At 38.7% G+C, this 22,519-nt stretch overlaps 1 protein-coding gene across 5 annotated transcripts in view; it reads left to right on the top strand.

Annotated features, from left to right (window-relative positions):
* Positions 1–22,519, top strand: part of eya1 (EYA transcriptional coactivator and phosphatase 1) — a 121,116-nt gene that overhangs the window by 77,286 nt on the left and 21,311 nt on the right. For all 5 annotated transcript variants that reach the window (XM_049485453.1, XM_049485452.1, XM_049485450.1 and 2 more), the window contains 7 exons: positions 1,207–1,273; positions 1,596–1,741; positions 3,919–4,041; positions 11,384–11,466; positions 12,378–12,570; positions 14,238–14,380; positions 15,850–15,933. In XM_049485453.1, coding sequence (XP_049341410.1) covers positions 1,207–1,273; positions 1,596–1,741; positions 3,919–4,041; positions 11,384–11,466; positions 12,378–12,570; positions 14,238–14,380; positions 15,850–15,933 — 839 coding nt within the window. The remainder of the gene's footprint in view (positions 1–1,206; positions 1,274–1,595; positions 1,742–3,918; positions 4,042–11,383; positions 11,467–12,377; positions 12,571–14,237; positions 14,381–15,849; positions 15,934–22,519) is intronic.

The following is a 22,519-nucleotide window of genomic DNA, read 5'->3' as shown; positions in this document are numbered from 1 at the left end:
GGGGGAAAAGTGTTCAGTGTTAATAAAGCAGCTAAAAGCGTGCGGTTTTAGTTCAGCCTTCGCAAATCACCCCGCTCTTCACACATCACCGACACGCACACACACACACACACACACAAACACACTGCCTGCCTATTACAGCAAGAACTCAGCTAATTAAGCACATTTCCCACAGCCCTGTTTATGTAAAACATCATCACACTCACCACAGCACTAATTAGTGATTACTCGATTACTAATTAGCTGCAAATAAGGACAACCTGAAATGTTTATTAGAGCTTTTCTCAATGGAGGGAGTTTTTAATGACATCTGACATTAACCTACATAAACACTGATAAAAGCTTACCACTTATAAACAAACACCTTTTAGGGGATGAACTCATTTTAGAAATGAGAAAGGCAGTTGTTATGTTTGTCTTTAGTAAGTCTTTTTATCTTTATGTATATATGTTTATGATTTTTTATTCATTATTGCAGCTATGAGTAATAATGTAGTTATTATTGATATTATTGATTGATAGCTATTATTATTATTTCATATAATAGACCTTTGTTTCTGTATAAATATAGGAACAAGGTATTATAAGAAAATACTTTTCCCAGTATGGTTTAAAAATATCTAATTTAGACTACTGAATATAAGACTTAATAAACTTCAAAGTGTAATCATTATGCATAACAAAATTGCTAATAAAAGTACAAATAATAATGTTGTCAAAATGTTTGCCAGACGAATTATAACGATTAAAATTCAGCAAATAGTGTGAGAGTTTAATCTCATGTAGCACAAGTGTGTGTATAGGTGTATGTGTGTACTGAATGCATCTTCACACTGTCATTGAAGGCTGGTGTGTGTTTAATGAAGGACTTATTATGTATTGCGTACTTGTAATCAAACCTGTCACTTTTTCCTAGTGAGAAACATTTAAAGTCACCATGACCACGGCTGTGTTGTGTGTGTGTGTGTGTATTCATGTGTGTGTGCTGTCTAATAAAGTGTTATATGCAGTCAGCAGAAAGCATCACCTGATTATTTTTCCTCATTATTGCTTAACCTGGAATAAAGTTAGTGAAATAAATGGAGTAACTGGGTGTAATTACTGTTTCTCTGGATTCCAGCGGCTCTGCTGGCGAGAACCAATATTTATCTTATTTTTTAATGCTTAAATATGTGCTTGCCTCTTTTCTTTTTTGACTCTTTGCAGCCATTGGAAGCAGTGGCTTCAGCCCAAGACAAACGCACCAGTTCTCTCCACAGATCTACCCTTCCAAGTAAGGCTACTTTTATTTTTCTTTAAAAAATAAGCAGCATCCAGCTTCACTCGGGCCTTTAATTAGATCCTGCTGCCAGATCTGCACGTCTTGTTTTCACTCATGTCTGCAGCTCGCATTCCCTCAAATCTGTTGTAATTATTATCTTGCAAAAATTTCCTGCCTGATTTATTGTTCTTTCACAATGTGTATCAACCGAACAATCTTTTTTTTTTTTTCCTCTACTTCGTTATGGCAGTATTTATGACTTTACGAGTCACAGAATCGAAAAGAATTTGTCAGTGAATGAAAGTAAAAAAGTTGCTTCTTTTTTCCCCAACAGCCGAGCGTATCCTCACATTCTTCCGACTCCTTCATCTCAGAACATGGCTGCGTACGGACAGACGCAGTACACCACAGGAATGCAGCAGGCCGCAGCCTACGCCACGTACCCTCAGCCAGGCCAGCACTATGGCATCCCGGCCTACGGTAAGAAGGCAGGCCTCTCCTCAGGCTTCTTTTCTAATTGTCTATAAACTGGGTTTGGCTTTGCTTCTGACTCAAACATAACAGAGAGAAAAGCAGAAAACACTGCTGTAAATTAGAACCCAGTTAGCTACAGAACCAAAAAAAATAATGATTGCATGAATTGCCTGGCCGATATGCTGTTTTCCTGGCAATATTGTTCAGTATTGCTAAAATGTAAAATACAGACTCACTGATATAACTGATGATTGTGCCATTGTCAAACATAGCATAAGCACTGTAAACTAAGTGATAGAATTTAAGTAATTTAAGCTAAACTGATACATTTAATAACAAAATGCAGTCAAACAAATATGTAGAAACATTCATGTAAAAAACAATATAGAAACCTAATCTCACCTTTACCTTAAAAATGACGTTATCACATCAGGAAACAACAGTATGGGTTTATTGTATGTTCAAATACATTCATAAACTATGAATTATTCAGAATAGATTATGACTCATTCAGTTATTCTCCGTCAACTATGAATAACTCTTTGTTCACTCTGAATCAATCATTCAGCATCTCCTGTGCATAATTTAATATCCACTACTGAATGCTTAAGTAACCAATAAGTAACAAAAAAATACTTTTCTGTGTCTATTATGTCTGAGTTCTGTATAATATTAACTAAGTGATGGAGTAGAAGAAAGAGCTTTAGTGGGTTAAAGAGGACTGTGTCCAAAACAGCACAGCTGTAAAATGTGAAAGAAAGCAGAGCCACAGACTGGAAGTCAGTGAGCTGAAGCTCGATGAGAGCGACATGTTTCCTGTTTCTAATTTGGATGGATTTATTGTCATTCTTCATAATTTGACAGTTTTTTTTCTTTCTCTTCATGATTGCTGGAATGATATCCTACAAATATATCATGTCTTACTCACTCATATCAAATAAGACATGATTGTATGACAGAAGTTTGTTTGCAAAGAGCCTTATATGTGCTGGAAAGGATGAAGAAGTGGCGTTTAATTCAGAAAGTGAAATAACAGTGTGTAAAGCCCCCAGTGGTAGATATAAGAATTGCGTGTGGAATGACTTGTTTTTTTATTAAAATTAAAAATAAACGTTTTTGGCTTACATATATAGTTCCACTTTTTGCAGTTTATAGTCAGAATATTAAGGTCCAGTCAGAAACTTGAAACTTGCATTGAAATTTGCTCCATGTTTCAGTTTGTTCTCAACCAATTACTGAGAGTTGTATTGATTGTAAGAAGCTGAAAACTGCTGAAGGACACTGCTGAAGTCTTGTTTTTCACTTTCCAGCCCACAAGCCTCGCTAAAGCATTTCTCCTTCTGTGCTGTTCAGAGAGATGTCGATGATTAGACAAAAAGAACACTAAAACAGAAACGTTCTACTCAGCCACACGAGAACAGAACACAAGCTTAAAAACATTTTCAATCTCAGTTAACCCTCATTAATTACATAAGCAATGACACACAAGAGGGAATGCTATAACTGGAAATATTGGCACTGCTGTGCTGCAGTCGTAAACACAAACCTTGAGTGTATTATTGTGATTATACCACAGTTCCATTATCTCTGTTTATTGAAAGATTTTGAGTTAAAGAGGATGAGAAAATAGGATCTGTTTGGTTATAAAAACTGTGAGTTAAAATCGTTCCATTGCTGCTCTGTTTGTAGCTGCGCTGTTTGGTTTGTAAGTGCTGCATTGTTGCTAGGTTACCTGTATGTGGCGGAGTAATACATGGAGAGCTTTGGTTAAAGTGCATTACTGGCTGATAACGACACTCATAGAACACCTCTCAGCCAATCACTCTCAGCCAATCACAGCAGGGTCAGAACTAACTGTGGTATAATGAATAATAATACATTGGTGCTAAACTAAAACTAAAATGTTCCTTTTTAAGGAAGTAACCAGATTGTCCACCTGATTTGGGGTAAAAACACTTTTGGTAATTTTTAAAGAGTTTAGTTAATATTAAATTAAAGTTCTGGACAATTCTAAACCAGGTTAAGTCATGATAAAATATCACATAGTTTTCTCCTCATGCTGAACTATGGTCCTGTAAATAGACTGGGAGTTGGTGTTGTTTGTTTGTTGTGGAGGAAGCTGCACCATGGATGGTTCACTATGGCTATAATGTCACTAACTGTGTTAGGTGCATTGTGGGCAGGCATCAAGACAGAAAGCGGGCTGAGTCAGGCCCAGTCTCCGGGCCAGAGCAGCTTCCTCAGCTACAGCTCCAGCTTCTCCACACCACAGACGGGACAGGCACCCTACAGCTACCAAATGCAAGGTAAGGGTCTTATTAGCCTTCTACAGTTTCTTTTTCTGCATGGAAATGTGTAAACCAGTCTTTCTGTACTGCTTCTCCATCATCTTTTCCTTCCACTACCCTTTGCTTTTTCTTTTCTGTCTTCTTTGTTCTTTTATTGATTCTGCTCTTCCTTCTGATTCCTTCTAATTTATCTTCTACTGCTTCTTTTTCAAAACAATCATCTTCCTTCATTCAACTGCTTTATAGAGCAGTGCTAAAGGATTGTAACAAGTGTTCATCAGACAGTAGCTTTCCAGAAAAAGTTCCATTTAGAGGAGCCAAGACATAAAAAGAGAACTTACCTAAGAGCATGAGAAAGAACCATAAAGAGAAAGACAGATTTTAAATCCAAACTGGATGTGAATCCAGTTTTCAGATCAAATCAGTTTATTTATATAGTGCCTAGTAACAACCAAACTTTACAGAAATCATATAGCAGGATGTTAAAAAATGAAAGGTTGGGTTTAAAAAATGTACTCATGAGTACTGTACTGCCATCATTGCTGCAGAGTTTGAGGTCAGCCTTCAGTGCTCAGACCGTATGCTGCACACCGCATCAACTCTGTCTGCATCACACCGTCGAGGAATGAAGCCTCTTCTGAATCTGATGCACAAGAAAGCACACAAACTGTTCGCTAAAGACAAGCAGTCTAAGAGTATAGGCTTCTGGAACCATGTCCTGTGTTCTAAAAAAAAAAAAAAATGAAAAAATTGTTTGGCGGCATCCTGGTGAGGAGTACTGAGGCAACTGCCCCTTTCTTACAAGGTCTCTAACATCCACCTGCTCTGTGAAGCTTTAGTGAACCCCATGCTCAAGAGAGTTAAAGTAGTGCTAAAGAATAATGGTGACCACACAAAATATTAACAGTTTGGGCACAATTTGGCCTTTTTCATTAAGGGGAATAATCACTTTTGTTGCCGGCAGTTAAGACAGTAATGGCTGTGTGTTGAATACACTGACTACTTCACATTGTATCAAAGTGTCATATCTTCAGTGTAGTCCCATGAAAAGGTATAGTAAAATAGTTACTGAATGTGAGGAATATACTCACTTTTGTGAGATACTGTAGGAGATAAATAAGCGCATATTTTTCTTCTTCTTCTTCTTTGTGGCAGACAATTAATGGCAGACGTTTTCACATCTATCTTTAAGCATATGAACAGCATAGAGCATAGAACATCTTTAAGCATATGGCTGGATTTTTTCTAGAAACGTTCAGAGAAATCAACACAGATGGAAAAAAATCACAGCTTTTTGCAGTTTAGGGATATACCAGTCTCATTTTCCCACTGCTTGGCTCAGTGCATGTATGTTCTTAAGTGTGTTTGTTTAAGAGGGAACACCAGGCTCTCTTGGAAGTCACACACTCCTTCAGGGATCTGAGAGAAAGCCAGCTAGACTGCCTGCCACCCAGTGTTTGTTAGGGTCTCTCTCTCTCTTTCTTTCTTTTTCTCTCTCTCTCTCTCTCTCTCTCTCTCTCTGTGTTTTTGCCTCTCTCTCTGCCTGAAGCACTTCTCTTCTAGACTCAAACACACACACACACACACACACACACACACACACACACACACACACACACAAATAGACACACACAGTTAGCGCTGGTGCCAAATAATGTGTGACAGTAGAAACATCTCCACATGTTTTTGAAAACTCTCCAGAGCATCTCACAATAAATAACGCAGCACAGCGGCAGATGTGGACACTTCTCTGTTTCACTGCTTAGTTAAATAGACTCTGCTGTCGCTGGTCATTGTGGTGGATCTGTGTGGTGGACAGTCCAAGGTTTGGTCAAAGATCACTTACTTTTTCAGTGTATGTCTCATATGTAGTAAACATAGTAAACTCTCTTTCGGATAACTGTTTAGATAAGCACAAATACCTAGGTAACTACAAAGCAGTTGAATAGTGGGGCTACTGTCAGAGTCATTGAACACATCAGCACTTTTTACAGAACAGCTGGGGTCTAGAGTTTGCTGAATTTACTCTAGGTTACTGCTTGTGTACTACTACTACTACAGTAAACTAAATGTAATTTAGCAATAACTGTGTCTAAAATGTTCAGTAAATTATATCTAGTAGCTGATGGTAAAAAAAAGTACATTTTTATGATTTAGAATATTTGTTTTCTTCAGGTTAGGTTCAGTGCTGGTAACCTGTGTTTGTTCTTTCAGTGTTGCTTGGTTAGTGCAGGGATAGGTCAGTCTGATTTACTCTAGGCGCCTAACAGTCCACCAGACACACACACACACACACACACACAGATAAATGCATTAGCCACCGGCTGCACAGATGACAGATGACCATTAACCAGCCAGACCGGTCAGTTTCGTTTAGCTCTCAGGGCTGTATCGATCGGGCAGGGGAAGAGTGTCCACTTCTGGTCTCTGAAAAGCTTCAGTCCAGCACAGTTTGTATCTCTTTTTATGCCCAAATGCACCATGAAACCTGCTATCCCCTCACATAATAAATACATACTCAGAATGATATGTACCACTAATTAGCAACGCTTTTGACTTTTGACTAAATCTAATAGATTCAGGTTTAGCTCATCTTAAAATATATTTTTTTCTAACAGACTGATGTAAAAGTTTACAGTTAAATTTCCATACAGTTTCCACACCTGTGTAAGAAATAATAAATAACAGCATGATTGCTTACGACAATGAAGAGGTATCTTCAGCACTGCCGTAAGAGAACTACTTTCAGCTTTCTAAAAAGGACTGAGGAGCACTGGACACTGCGTCTCCAGAAGAAATGCAATGAACACAATAGTCAGACGTTGTCCCAACCCCCACCTCCGTATGATACCTACCCTTAGCGTCAGACACCCTCAGTGTGGCCAGCCTGCAGCTGTTCGAGGGAATACTATTAGATTAATGCTTTTGCTCTGCGCTCTCATATCCAACAGCATTCCACTCTGTTCTACTGCTGTGATTGAGTTGTGTGAGGGAATTGGACACGCCTGCTCTTTGTTCTGGAAGAGTCAAAAGTTTTATTAATTAAACTGCCTGGCCCAAAAAAAATGATGTGGGGTTGATGCTGCAGTTGCTCGGGTCTAGTTTCAGCAACACTATGTGCTGAAAGAATGAGGTCAGCTGATTACCTGAATATAGACCAGGTTATTCCATTAATGGATTTTTTCTTCCCCGATGACACGAGCATATTCTAAGATGACAATACCAGGATTAATGGGACTGGAATTGTGAAAGAGTTGTCACCAGTGTATTTTTAAGAGGTTTAAGAGGTTAACTAATGTAAATGATTTATGATTCATCTTTATGATAAAAAGTTGCATATTTAATGCATCACTTTTATAGGGTATACAAACGAGAGAGTCTAAAAATAAGATTTGAGTGATTTAATTCAGGGCGATGGTAACAGTGTTGCAACGGGTCTGTTCTCCTCACACAACGTGAAGGGTTAGCAGACTCTTAAAAAAACAACAAAAAAGTCCATCTGGACCTGATCGTCTGCTCCCCAGAGAGACGTACGAAACTTCTGCTACAAATATTGTGCGCTGATGATAGACGTAGCCCATGGCAAGAAGACTGATCAAGCACAGCAAATGGACTCGCAATTGGAGAGTCGGTGTCTCGTCCTGAGTGAACTAAGTGGAGCACGACAGAGCGGGGGGATTCTTTTCCTTTTTTGTGGCCCCAGGGAATGACCAGGCCTTTCCCCAGCATGGAGTCATTCTTCATGGACAGGAGGGGGTCTTGCCTGGCTTTCATGTGGCTCCACGCTCTTTCCAGAGTCAACGGCCGTCTCGCAGCCTCCTGCTTTTATGACTTTTTGAACTGTAGGTTTAGCTAATTTGGTGTGCAATGGGAGTTTGATGTGTTGCTCTTTATGTGAGCACGTTTTCTGTGCCCTTTGACCTTCTTTAGCACATTAACAAAGACATAGAGAGAGAAAGACAGAGCGGAGGCGTCTGACCACGCGTTATTGTTGAAACGTCTGGTCCGATCTGGTAAATATGAGCTCTCTTTAATCATGGGGTTTGTGCAGGGTCATTAAAGTGGCCATACCAGCGCACTGGGCCACACACTGGCATGCTAGCAAAGCTGCTTCGCGTTTGTTACGGTTTCGGAATAGGAGGCGGGCCGGGAGGGTGGGGGAACGATGGGAGCACTCGCTGATGACTACAGGATGAAAGACTCTCCTTCTGTTTGTTTCCCTGAACAAAGGTGTAATTACTCTCTTTTATTTAAGCTCGGTAAATTAATCTCTGGTGCGTTTCTCATGGAGGGGCCAGTTAGCGCTCAGGGCGCCTGTGAAGTAGATCTGGCAGACTCTATCCAGAAAAAAGAGAGAGAGGGAGAAAGAAAGAGAGAGAGTGCAGCTGTTCATTAGCTTAGAGTCTGTTGATATTAGTTAACCAAGCAAAGCGGGAACAAACTTCTGGGAAAATACTTTCACGGTGACACATCACAATAAAAATGGAAATGTTAGCGAGACTTGTTATATGGTTGTAGTTCGTTCTTATTTTCAGTTAATTGTTGTAAAGCTCTACTTTATGCCTCGGTGTGTTTAACGTATAAGCTTAGCTTAACGCCGTGTCCTCACAGCAAAGCTGTGCGAGTGCTCAGATGTAGCATTCTGTAACATCACAAGGCCCTTAGGATGTCTTGGAAGACAAAATGTATACAGCTTTCAGTCAGAATGTTTGATGTAAAAATTTAGCTACCTAAATAGTGTTTCACACACTCTCTTAGACAGAATCTGTTCTCAGACAACATCTGAGTGGCCAACTGTTTGTTATACAGAACACACAGCTGCTTAGAACCCTCAGGGTTAACAACCACCAGTCCACCATGTGCTTCCTCTGAAACACCATGGGCCCTATTTTAGCGATCTATAGTGAACCAGTCAATTGCTTATCGCGGAGCTGGATTTAGGGCGTGTCGGCGGGTCTTTGGTATCATGAGGACACCAAAAATATGCCTTGCACGACTCAAAACAAGCAAAAGGCAAGTAATAGTTATCTTAATTAATCATGGATTTTTTGGGCGCAATGTGAAATAAACCAATCAGTGTGCACCAATGTTATTTTATTCCTTATTCTGTTTATTGTTCGTGTAAAAGCTGGATTTGATTTGTTTATTTGTTTGTGTAACGAGGAGGAATGAACGAGTGCAATGCAAAAAGTTTGGATTTGATGGCTGAATGTTGACTGTTGTCCGGGTTTTAATCAGTCAGTGTAGCACCTATATTTCCCGCCACAAGTATAGAAAAAATCCAGATATTTACCTGTACACACATCACTTCCAGACTGCCAAGCCCATCTGTGTACATATTTTTGGTAATTGGTATCCAATAAACATCTTTACCATTTTACCTATATTAGCCTCATAGCTGCAGTGCTAATTTGTGGACAATAAGTGTCTTTACCATGTTAACTACATTAACTTTATAGCTACAGTGCCTATTTGTGGATTATAATCTTCCATCACTTGTTAGCTATATTAGCATTGTTTCACCCCTGTACCACCACTGTTAATAAATAAGGTATTAACTCCCATTATGTTATGGCTAAATTAGCCTCATAGCCCCTGTGTAAAACTATAGAACACACCAAAAATATTTTGGCCGATCGATGGACTGCACTTGGAATGGGAGGAGAACTATGGGAGTTAGATTCTGAGTTGAGCTACCTGTATGATCCTCAGCCTGGGAGAGATTTCATCAGCCTGGAGGTGCTTCTTTTCAGCAGTGAAGATGGACACGTATATCATTTGGGAGCAGGAAATTAGGCTGAATCTGCCCCTCCCTTACCATCCTTCAGTGGTTTACACACAACAGTGGCACTGTTTCAGCCATTGAGAAGATAGCAATGGATAAAACACCGCCCCATGTGCCCCCCTTTCCACCCACCAGTCCCTTTTCTTCCCAACCATCAGCCCAGATGAAATCCCTGATAAGGGCAGAGGAGAGATAAAGCCACTGTTATTCATCTCCCTCAAACCGCAAACACCCTTCATGCCCCCATTTTACCTGCGAGCGCTTTGGCTGTGGAGCGAGTTTATACACAGGGTTTCACCTCCACTTCACCCCGTGAATCTTTTCCTGTCTGTCACATCTGTCCATAATGTTGTTTGATGTATTTCTAATGCAGACATGCTTCATTCAAGACTGTACGTGCATGTAGTATAGACTACTCTTAAAGCTGTGTTATACATGTCTTTACAAGATTACACCATATCTACATTTACTATTGCTGTGTAATGGCGATTTTCACCCAGTCAGTTTTTACAATTTAATGATTAAGACGTGAAACATTATTTTGGAGTGGGTTTGCTGTGAAATGCCTAATTCTGAAAAAAGTTTGGAGAGTCTGATAGTCAGGATTTTTTTGGTAGTGCACGGAGCGTGAAGATATATTTTCTCTAAAAGTTCTTTCACAAAACATTATTAAACCAAATGGTTAAAATACACTGTATAAAGCCTGAGACACCGTTTTACGATTTTGGTTCCAAAGCATGCTTTTAAAATCACATAACTTTATAATGGTGGATAGATAAGTACAGGGAATTAAATATTCCCTAAAGATTTTTTTTTTACCATTACTAAAATTACATATACAGCATAATATACAGGTACATATACCACTTCAGTTTCTAAATCAGTTTCTCTGATTTTGCTATTTATAGGTTTATGTTTGAGTAAAATGAATATTGTTGTTTTATTATATAAACTACAGACAACATTTCTCCTAAATTCCAAATAAAAATATTTTAATTTAGAACATTTATTTGCATGATGAGAAATGTCTAAAATATCAAAAAAAGATGTAGAGCTTTCAGACCTCGAATAATGCAAAGAAAACAAGTTCATATTCATAAAGATTCAAGAGTTCAGAAATCAATATTTGGTGGAATAACCAAATATGCCATCTTGGCATGTTCTCCTCCACCAGTCTTACACACTGCTTTTGGATAACTTTATGCCAATCCTGGAGCAAACATTCTAGCAGTTTAACTTAATTTTCAATTTGGTTAAATGAAAGAAACTCATCATTTTTAAGTGGTCTCTTATTTTTTTTCCAGAGCTGTTAAACTCTAAAGGCACATGTAGCTTTACTGGTGATTTTTGAATAAACGTACCTAAAAAGATTATTGTAAAATATGCAATAAATGTTTGTATTACTATTTATTTCCTGTAGATGATTTCTTCACTAGATTTGGTTCCCTCAGGGCATCCACATTTTTGCATTGGACTGTATCATATCACAAATTTCACATGTGTTTCTGTACGTGTGCATCATGCTGCGTAGCTCTCGCATGCGTAAACTCACAGTTACGTTTCTTTCTCTCGCAGGAGGCAGTTTTACAACAACATCCGGACTGTACGCAGGAAGCAACTCGCTCACAAACTCCACTGGATTCAACAGCACGCAACAGGTAGCTCTAATCTAATTCTCTTACTGAGTTATCTCATCCCTAAACAACGTAAACTGTAAACTGTATTTCCTCTGTTTTACACTATAGCCTAAACACACACACACACACTCACAGCTGTCTGATATGTGCTGGATGGGTTTCTGGAAGCCCTTAGAGGAGGACATGTGTACACTTGTGTGTATTACCCACATGATATGAATCACTCCAAGTGTCCTGACCGCTGTAGACATGGATTACCTCTTGCTCTTCTCACATAAGAGTTATGCCACGAGCAGAGCAGAGGGAAAAAAGAGAGGAGAAGACAGATCACAGTATCCAGATGTAGCTCTCCAGAGACACATGTTGGCCTTTACCTTTTTGGAGCCGGGTGCAGCTGCCTAAATAAAACTGTATGTAGTGTCTTCTGATAGGCCGAAAGCTCCATATCAGTAAATAGTATCAGCAGAAGTCCAGATTCATAGCCTAAATCACTTCAGCACTAAGTAGTAAAAACAATTATTACAGTATAACAGTGTATATATTTATATTTCACCAGCTTTTTTACAGTGTCAGAGGGCACAGCTAAGGAAATTGATGTGGTAATAAGTAATCATTATACATCTGGCATCAGTTTGTTTAATGTACTGACAAAATTCTGAATTAGCATGAGTAACACAAAAACACAAGCACATGTTGTAAAATTCCAGTTGTTTACCCATGAAAGCTGTACACAGTAATCCCAGTTAGAACTGTTGTAATACTATTTTTTACTCATAAAATTAAAGCAATGAAGAAAGCAATTGATTTGTTAATGTAATATATTTTATGTATGTATGACCACTTGTTTTTGAATTCATTGTGAGCGTATTGTAGTGTAGTGACTAATTAACATAACACCAGAGTTTCTGAAGGTCCTGATGTGTTCTGTGCAGGAATATCCCTCATACCCAGCATTTGGACAGGGCCAGTATGCACAGTATTACAATAGCAGCCCCTACACATCACCCTACATGACCAGCAACAACACCAGCCCCACCACCCCGTCCACCACTGCCACATACACCCTGCAGGAGCCGCCGCCCGGCATCACCAGCCAAGCGCTCAACGACCAGTCTGCTGGTACAGGTAAAGTTTTAGTCCAACTTTGGTGCAAACCTTTGGTGTAAAAGCTGAAATGTAGTTAAAATGTTGGTTTAAAAAAAAAATCTGAACTGTAGTTAAAGTGTTGGTGCAAAAGCTAAATAGTAGTTACAGTTTTAGTGCAAAATCTGAATTGTAGTTAAAGTTTTAGTGCGAAATCTGAATTGTAGTTAAAGGTTTGGTGCAAAATCTGATTTGTAGTTGAAGTTTTGGTGCAAAAGCTAAAATGTAGTTAAAATTTTGGTTAAAAAGCTGAAATGTAGGGCATTTTTTGTGAAAAAATTGGTTTGTGGATTTTTGTGTGCAGGAAATCAATTACAGACTAAAAAACAAGTGCAAATGTTTTGTGCAAAAACGTTTTGGTGCTAAAAGTTGCTGTAGATGTTTTTTACTACAGAAAGCTTTACTGTAAAGTTGAATTTTGATACAAAGTTCAAAGTATAGTAAACATTTTGTAGTATATGTTGAACTGTTGAAAACATTTTGCTGTAAAAGTTAAATTGTAGCAAAGGTTTCATTTCAGTTCCAACAAATAAAACTGGAATGATTTCTGCATGTATAACAGTGCTATTGTTTTGGCATGTCCAGCACTGTTCTGGAGGTGATACACTTGAATGGAAAACATTGCCATTCATTGTTGGACAGCAGCACGCCTGCCTGCCTGCCTGCTAGTCCAGATCATGAATGCTGTTGGCAGAGAAACGTCCATGCTTCACATTCCTTCTCCAACCACTCGGCTGACTAACGTCGGAATACTACTGTCAGTTATGAAGAATTAAAATCAAATTAACTTAGAGAAATGGGGGCGGGCTGAGACCCTGTAACACTGCACCCTGTGCTGCTATTGGCTGGACCAAGTTCAGCTGCCTTTTTTTTCCTACAGAGCCAGAATAAACACTACAGGCGTGAGTGTAACACCACTTTTAGCCTTATAAATGCAATTATGCAGCAATTGGTTTTAAAATGAGCCAGATTTACTCAATTATTTACTAAATTATTCAGCTATTTGTTGTCCAATAGTCACTTTATTTGGACAGCATTGCTGTGCTTCATAAGTGCTTACTTTTAATTATTAGATAAGATAACAATTTAAAATTCTTAATATCTTAAAAATGTGCACAGAGTGGAAATCAATCAAGTCATTTTCATTACTGGAAATCCCTGGTTCCGGTGCTGGCTGTCAGCTGATCAGTGCGGTTGATAAAAGAGGCCTGTTTGTTTGGGCTTCGTTTCGCTGGCCGTAAACAGAGCTCCTGGCATGCCTTCTGAACAGACTGCTGCCGACCACAGCCTGCAAATGAGCTGTTTATTTTCCTTCTGCACGCTGCTTTCACTCTTTCATTCACACTTGCTTTTCGGTATTAAAAAAAGCAGAAGCTCGGCTGTGTAGTTGTGAGGAGTAATTAAGCAAGGCGGCGCAGATAACGGAGGCCCAGCGTGGCACGCTCCCCACAGCCATTACTGCAGCCTAAACGGTATCAGGGGTGTAAGGGGATCAGATAAACAGAATATTAGCATCTACAGTAGCTCCAGCCCTGGGCTTTGGGCGAGGTAAACGGATCCAGCTGCAGTCTTCAGTTCTGAAGGTGAAAGCCTTTTTTTATTCTCCTCTTTTGATTCGCTGCCGTTTGTCTTTTTTTTTTTTTCTGCAGGAGAGTACAGTACAATCCACAGTCCATCAACCCCCATTAAAGATTCAGATTCAGATCGATTGCGTCGGGCTTCGGATGGAAAGTCACGTGGCAGAGGGAGAAGGAATAACAACCCGTCTCCACCTCCAGACTCTGACCTTGAGGTACTGAAACCCAGCCAGGATTACACATCAACACGCACACACACACGGTCTCGTTTATCTAGTTATTAATCTTATTAACTAACTTCAGTAAGCACATCATAGATAAATTAACTATTATTATATTTGCTACTACAATTATTGCTACATTGTTAGATTAGAAATGTAAGTGTTATTCAGCTATTCAGTATCCACTATGAATTATTTACTATTTATTATGAATGTATTAGTACTAAGGGTATGCTATATCGTATCGTACGCAATAATATCGCCAACATTTTGAAATATTGTGAACGATATTATACCCTGAAATATCCTGCCATTTCACCCACCCCTAATTATCACATCAGGGTACTACTATTTAGCAAAAGAAAAATTCACACTATTTTCATTTCCCATTATATATCTACTAGAGACAGATTATACCTGTCCAGTATCATTTATTTTACTTTAATTCTGGATATATGGAGATATTTGGAGTGCATTATTAGTATCATGAAATTCTGGATCATTGACTTTTGTTACATATCTGATAAAATTATTGCATTTTTAATCTAAGTTAGGGGTGTGCCATATCATATTGTATGCAATAATAAAATCTGATTTAATTTCATTTTTGTTGCAGTAGTGTATTTTTTAAATATATATTTTTTCAAATTATACTATGAAATATCATGATATTATTTTAGCGGCACATCGCCCACCCCTAATGAGTACCCATTGTAAAATATTTTTGCGATCTACTAGAAATGCTTTACTGTCCACTATGAATTAATCCATATATACTAGAAAATTAAAGAAACAGTTCCGTGGTTATGAGAGTGGGGTATTAAAATGAACACCCAAACATTTGGATTCTTAAGATCTGTTGGTGCATTAATTTACAGTCAGATAAAATATATATCGATTATGATAATACCCTGAAATGGTGTTCTCCCTGTTGGGCAGAGTTTTTTTTTTTACTTTCTGACATAATTTCTGTCTCTCATGTGTTCTCTATATTGTGTGAAAACTTCATGATGAATGGACCAATAGTAATTATCCAAAGGGATTTAACGGTGAAAAAAAGTCTGTTTGCACTGACTTCCATTAAAAACAAAGCGCCTCTATTTTATATTCTATATTTATTATGAGTTATATAAATATGAATATATAAAAAAAGAGTTTTAAATACCTTCATCTGTTCTATACTATGCCCTGAAACGTCCTGCTAATTGCAGCCATTAGCAGGCTGACATCATGGCATGTTAACATATCCTGTTAATTAGTTTGTCGTTATTGATCGTGTTAATGCAGTAGACGGGCGGTTCGGTTTTGGTGGTTGTGGGTAGTAGTGACCGTGCATCCGTCCAGCAGGATGAGCCCTGCGTTCCCCAGGCTTCTAAACCCCTGCAGCGTCCTGCAGATATTGACGTGTGGCTCGGTTTGCATGGTACAGAGTTCAGCATTGATTTAGCTTTCTCTTTCTCCAGCGCGTGTTCATCTGGGATTTGGATGAAACAATCATCGTTTTTCATTCCTTACTCACGGGGTCTTACGCCAACAGATATGGACGGGTAAGTGACCTGTTTTAACCCTGTTTTACCTTTCGTATGCTGGGTGATCTGTCAGTGCTCTTGTGTATGGCACTTTTTACTGATAAAATTTTAAGTATTCAGACTGTTTATTTAAGATTGTATAGTAAATAAATCTCACATCTGCTGAATAGGCTGATTAGACAGATGTGTTTAGGCCTGGCATATTTCGTGACATCACAAATCCAATGAATGTAGAATATGATCATGTTGCAGTTTGATTTGTATAGACTGGAGAGACAGTGATATTGTCAGGGAGTGCAGCAAGGAGATGACATGGAGAGCGGACCCAAACCCGAGTGATCTTTATTAACAACACGAACAAACAAACTATAAACCAAAAACAGGAACTCTAAAAACACAAAAAATACACACAACCTGAACTGATGCAGCTACGTAAAAGAATCAACAAAGGAAATAGGAAACACAGGGCTATAAATACATAAACAAGGCGGAAATAGAAGCAGGGAACACCTGGGGAAAGGTAACAAGAGGGCGGAGCTACAGATGAATCATGTGAGGAACACAGGACAGGGGCAGAGACACAGAGGAACACAGGCCCCAGCAGGGGTAGATAAATAAACATAGAGAGCAACACAGGCACAGAAGGGATATGACAGGGAACAAGATAAGGATATGACAGATATTTCTTTGTTTTAAGATGTTAACAAAGTTTATCTACTATGTCTCATATTTTGTACAAGAAAACACAAGGCCATTTTGTGATTTTAAGGTCTTTAAAACCAATGTGTCAAAAACAAGGCCTTCTTTGGTATTTGATAAGTATGAATCTGTTTCACAATCTGCTGCATAAACTACAACTAAAATGAGCACTTCAACCCCCTCCCCCAAATACAGCGCTAATACCGGTGTTTCCAACTTGGCGACAAATCTTGCATTTCTACAGCTATATCCCACAGAAGAGAATAGCCCAAACTGCATGTGAGCCAGAGGCTCTTTCTCTACTATGATAGGTGACTAATTAAAGCTAATAATTACATTTAAAAGACCAACTGAGTGTGCATTTAGTAGTTATATGTAGCTAATGTATTGTTATATAAATATATATTTATTTTTCTTAATAATTAAAGTTAAGATGTACTATTCCAATGACTTCCAGTTCTCATATTTTTGTGTTGCACTTTTTGACTTATTTCAAATAAACAATGGGCAGTTTGGTTTATACAGCAAAATGTTATTAAAGTCTCTTGGCCCTGGCTTTGTAGAGGTATAATAATGTTATAATATGGTCCTTTATGAAGTTTAGTTCGACACCCTTCCTTTAAAATGTATCACCAGGGTTGTGTGTGAGCTGCATGTCTACGTTGCTCTCAGCAAAATGGGTCAGCAGGTGGAACTGGAGCTCTCTGTGTGTTGCCATGTTTATATCACTGTATTAAAACTCTCAGTGCTGCCTTTATCACTGGATATTGTTTCTCAGCACGCCACATGTTCAGAACACAGTTCAGATCTTTGTGGAAATGCTTACTATTGTTCTGGTTCAACAGAGGTTCAGTAAAAAGCAACTGATGTAAGTTTGGCTTTGCTGGATCAAGTTTATTGGACACAACTGTTTGGAAGTTTGAAATCACTGTTTTTAATAATAAAAAATGAGTTCAGTGGGAGATAAACATGCGGAATGATTTGAATACAGTGTAGTTTGGCGTGTCCATCAGTTAAAATCCTTATTTTTCCCCATTTTCTGAGTAAGCATCAACATTTATTTTACCCTATGGTGAACTGGTGCCCTGTCCAGAGGCTGCCTTACGTCCAATGACTTCCTGTAGGCTCTGGAACCTGGTGTCTTACGTTTTAACAATGTGTTGTTGTACGTTTAACTCTAACTATACAGCTATAAGCAGTGAGGCTAACTATAAGCAGTGATATCAAACTTTTGAACAGTAGCAGCAAAAGCGGCACTGAGGATTCACATCAGTGAAGCAGAAAAAACACATGAACAGATACGGTTTGAAGGCAGTTATAGGGTTCGTTGTGAAACAGTGAATATTACAGCGGAGCTTAGAAAAATATACAGGAAAAGGATCAGTTTGGGTGCGTGTGCTATCTCTCCTCTGTGGACGCTGTGTCCAGATAATTGTTTCTTTTTTTAATAGGCCCGAAGAGGCCTCTTCCAGGCATTCGGCTCGGCCTGCAGCTGTCCCCGCTATGCGGCTGATACGGGCGTGGGCCCACAGACAGTTGCACTGCGAATGTCCATTGACACTCCTTAAGGGGTTTTGTTCTCCATCCTTCAGAAATACTTCACTGTTAGTTTAATTAAGTGCTCTCTAAACCAAACTCACTCAGTCAGATTAGCCTGCAGAAACCCCCAAGATCAGAGCCGCTCCACTGCACTCTGAGGGGAAGTAGTCAGTGGCCAGTTACACTCAGGAATCAGGTTTTACAATGTTATGTGTAAATGACATTTCAACTGAACACTTACAACTCTAAATAAACTGAAACTTAAAAAAAAAAATCTAAATAAATGGACCAGTTTTGGAAATAACAAAAAAGACGCGGAGCTTTCAGACCTCAAATAATGCAAAGAAAACAAGTTCGTATTCATAAAGAAATCAATATTTGGTTGAATAACCCTGGTTTTTATCACAGTTGTTATGCATCTTGGCATGTTCTCCTCCACCAGTCTTACACACTGCTTTTGGATAACTTTATGCCATTCCTGGTGCAAAAATCCAAGCAGTTCAGCTTGGTTTGATGCTTGTGATTTTTCATTTTCCTCTTGATTATATTCCAGAGCTTTTCAATTTAGTAAAATTAATAAAACTCCTAATTTTTAAGTGGTCTCTTATTTTTTCCAGACCTGTATATATAAATGCTCATATAGAGTGTATGGGTACATGAATTGTACATGGGATTACTGAGATTAGGTGGGTGTGTATGGGAGTATGTATGTGGGTATATGGGATTTTATGAAAGTAGGTGCGAATATGCGGGATGTATGGTGATACAGATGAATATGTGAGCGTATATGTGAGTATATAAATATATATGGGAGTAGGTGGAATAAATGGGTTCTGGGTTTGGGAGTATGTGGGAGCATATAGGATTATATGGGAGTGGGTGGGAGAGTATGTGAGTTATGTAATGTATGTAATTATGTGAGATTAGGTGGGTGTGTGCGGGATTATTAGAGATCGTATGGGAGTATAAGGGAGTGTATTGGGATGCAGGGGAGTGTATGTGAGTATATGGGTATAAATGAGAGTGCAGTGAGCAGGTTATGAATCAGTGAGCGAGGTTTACTCTTCGAGGTCATCGTATTTGTTATTTGATATAAACCGTCCCAATCTATATTTAAACTTTCAAAAACAAACAATTTGGGAAATTGCACGATCTGCGATTCTCAGGCCTCGGCTATGATCTCATAGGTTTGTTTAAGTTGGACGAGAGTTGGGTGAAATTGGTGGATTAGAACTTCAGTAATAACTCGCTCAGCCGGCCTCCGTACTTCAGTCTGTGAGTCTGCCTTCGCAAGGCTCTGTTTTTCAGAAGGAACTCAGAGCGGAGCTCTCTGGGTTTTCTTTGTGTTGGGTGTAGATGTCACAGTGTGTGTGTGTGAGAGAGAGGGGTGTGGGTGTGTGTGTGTTGTCGGAGCGGCCGGTGTGTTCTCTTTGTTCCCTGCACAGGGTGTTTGATGGCGATGGTGTTTTGTTTTTGGGGTGAGAGAGCCCTGCCCCTCGACCCTGCTCTGTTTATTTACTTTTTCTTTGGCTAGGCATGCTGGGTAAAAAAATCAGACTCTGAGCCTTGGGGCCTCAAACACACACACTCTCTCTCTCCCTCTTTCTTTCTCACTTTCTCTCTCTCTCTTTCTTTCTCTCACACACATACAATTTGACACACACACAAACTTTGACTCTCACGGCCCTGAAATAGATGCGGCTCTTTCTCTCTCTACTGACACTTTCGCAATAAGAACGTTTCCTATCAAACAGCCAACACACTGCTTTTGGATAACTTTATGCCACTCCTGGTGCAAAAATTCAAGCAGTTCAGCTTGGTTTGATGGTTATCATCAATATTCTTCTTGATTATATTCTAGAGGTTTTCAATTTCAATTTCAATTAAAAACTTATCATCATAAAAACTTATCATTTTCCAGAACGATAGATAGATAAATAGATAGATAGATAGATAGATAGATAGATAGATAGATAGATAGATAGATAGATAGATAGATAGATAGATAGATAGATAGATAGATAGATAGATTGATGTGAGTGTTTCATTATTCACATAAGTATTCTTGTGTTTCTTTCAGGCTGCTGGTAGTGTATATATATATGTATATATATATATATATGTGGGGTAGCTGTAGAGTGTGTGGAGTGGGCTCTATAAATAGAGGTGTATTGGTAGCCCTGCTGAAGTGATCATTTTCCTCCTCAGCGCTGTAAAGCTTCTATAAAGCTGATGACCTGGGCCAGCTGGACGAAGACGGGGCCGGGCAGTCTCAGGTCCTCACAGTGGTTCTTCCTGGTGCTCTTAGAAAGTTTCTCCTGAGCCTCTTGCCTTCTGTGACAGATCTTTGGACTCTTGTTTCTAGATGTCTGGTTGTGTGAGTGTGTGTGAGTGTGTGTGTGTGTGTGTGTGTGTGTGTGGAGTTTTGTGGGGGTTGCCTGGCGCCCTGTGGATGTCTCTGAGTGAAGTGAACAGGTGCTGCTGCAGCAGCAGTGACAGCAGCGTGGCCTCTGGCCTTCTGACCGCTTGTATTCTTAACTCCCTCGCTGAATGATTGTTTAGATTTAATTGGAGAGGATTCAGACTGCACTTTACATTCCTCTCGCCACCAAACCTGCCTTAATTAACCATCGGATGCGTCCACAGGCGTTTATAATGGGAGCGTTGACTGCAGCTCAGAATAGATTATTACAGCAGCACGGGCATATCCTGACACGCCGTTCAGACACACACACACACACACACACACACACACGCGGTTAGGGTTACAGTGTTTAAACAGTAGGATCTTAGAGGAGGGCTATATCTGTATACAGAAGCTTCTATATTCTGGATGTGCCGATCAAATGTTCTCAGTTTATATGAGGGTGTTTTTATTATCAGATGATTGGGATGCGTCAAAATGAACATTTTTGACCAAAAGCAAAATTGTGAAAAATGAAAAAACAATACAATGAATACAAAACTCAGATTTTTACAGTTTTGCTTTTATTTTTTTCACAATTGCTGAAATTTAAATAGAGTAATGTATTTAAAAATATGTTTAAAAAAATATTTATTAAACATTGCGCAGATATACCAACAAAGCACAATATTTTTTGTTACCAAATAGGCTGTGCATGTCCATCATTTAGCAGTAATTTAATATTTACAGATACATTTAGCAGAGATTTAGCAGATAAACTTAAGAGGAACATACAAAAGTGCAAAAATAGATCCCTCAAGATATTTTTTGACTCTGACACTGCAAAAAATGAACCACATAATAACACTAATACAACAATCTGCAAGCAATAGACAAATACCAGAACCTGTATATAGATTACTAAACCGTGTAAATGTATAGAGCAGAACCAGACATAATGCAGTTTAATCGGAGCTTTAATATTAGTGCTTTATTAAGTGGTGGGTCTTTAGTTGATATTTGAAGGCAGGACGTGATTCAGGGCGAGTCTTTGTTCCAGCACAGAGAATAACGTGGATACTTTTGTCTTTGAGTCCTGAGGGATGATTGGTCGAGCTGAGCTGTACTTGAGGCCTCGAGATACAGATTGGGGTTTGACAGTGGTTAACTATGACTGTTAAAGCTCATCCATCAGTTCAGGCAACTAATGTCAAAAATGGGACTCCTAAACAGGGTTCGTACAGTCATGAAAAACATGGAGAAGCCATGAAATTTGAAAATAGCAATTTCCAGGCCTGGATATATTTTGGAAAAATAAAAATACCCAGAAAGTTTCGGGAAAAGTCATAGAAATTTGCTCTACAAATCTTTATGTTTCAGTTTATCTTTAGAGAAAATCTATTTTGAGCTAAAAAAAAAAAAAAAATACATCAGCTCAGAGTAAATTTAATAATTTAGTCCTATATAATGGAGCTCTCAGAATCTGACACACATTTTATTATTAAAGATCGTGTGTCAACATTTTTATCCGATTCATTTTAGACCTACTATAATAAAATTAAATTTTAGTTTTAGTTGATATTTGGTTTTATTGTCCATGTGTGCACTGATGTTTTAAAAATCGTATGGTCATGAAAATTTGCCTTGAAGGCATGAAAAAGTCATGGAAAAATAATGGAAATGTATTGGTTAAAACATGTATGAACCCTATCTAAAATGTGTCGGTGCTAAGCAATTCAAAACTGATTAAAAACTGCTCACATCACTACAATCCCAACGTTCAGGCATCTCAAGACCATAGTAACATTTTATTTAGTCTCACCCACTAGAAATTAAATGTGATTGGTTCAAACCTAATCATGTTGGTGGTTTCTTTGAGGCGTAATTTTCCAAATTTAAAAACACTCGTTATATTATATAGGTTTTCCCACTTGAGAGAATGTGTGTTACATCCTCATTAGA

The sequence above is a fragment of the Astyanax mexicanus genome, chromosome 1 (assembly GCF_023375975.1).
Source record: "Astyanax mexicanus isolate ESR-SI-001 chromosome 1, AstMex3_surface, whole genome shotgun sequence".
Taxonomy (NCBI): Eukaryota; Metazoa; Chordata; class Actinopteri; order Characiformes; family Acestrorhamphidae; genus Astyanax; species Astyanax mexicanus.
The sequence above is the reverse complement of the archived record's forward strand: the minus strand, read 5'-3'. Positions and strand labels throughout refer to the sequence as shown.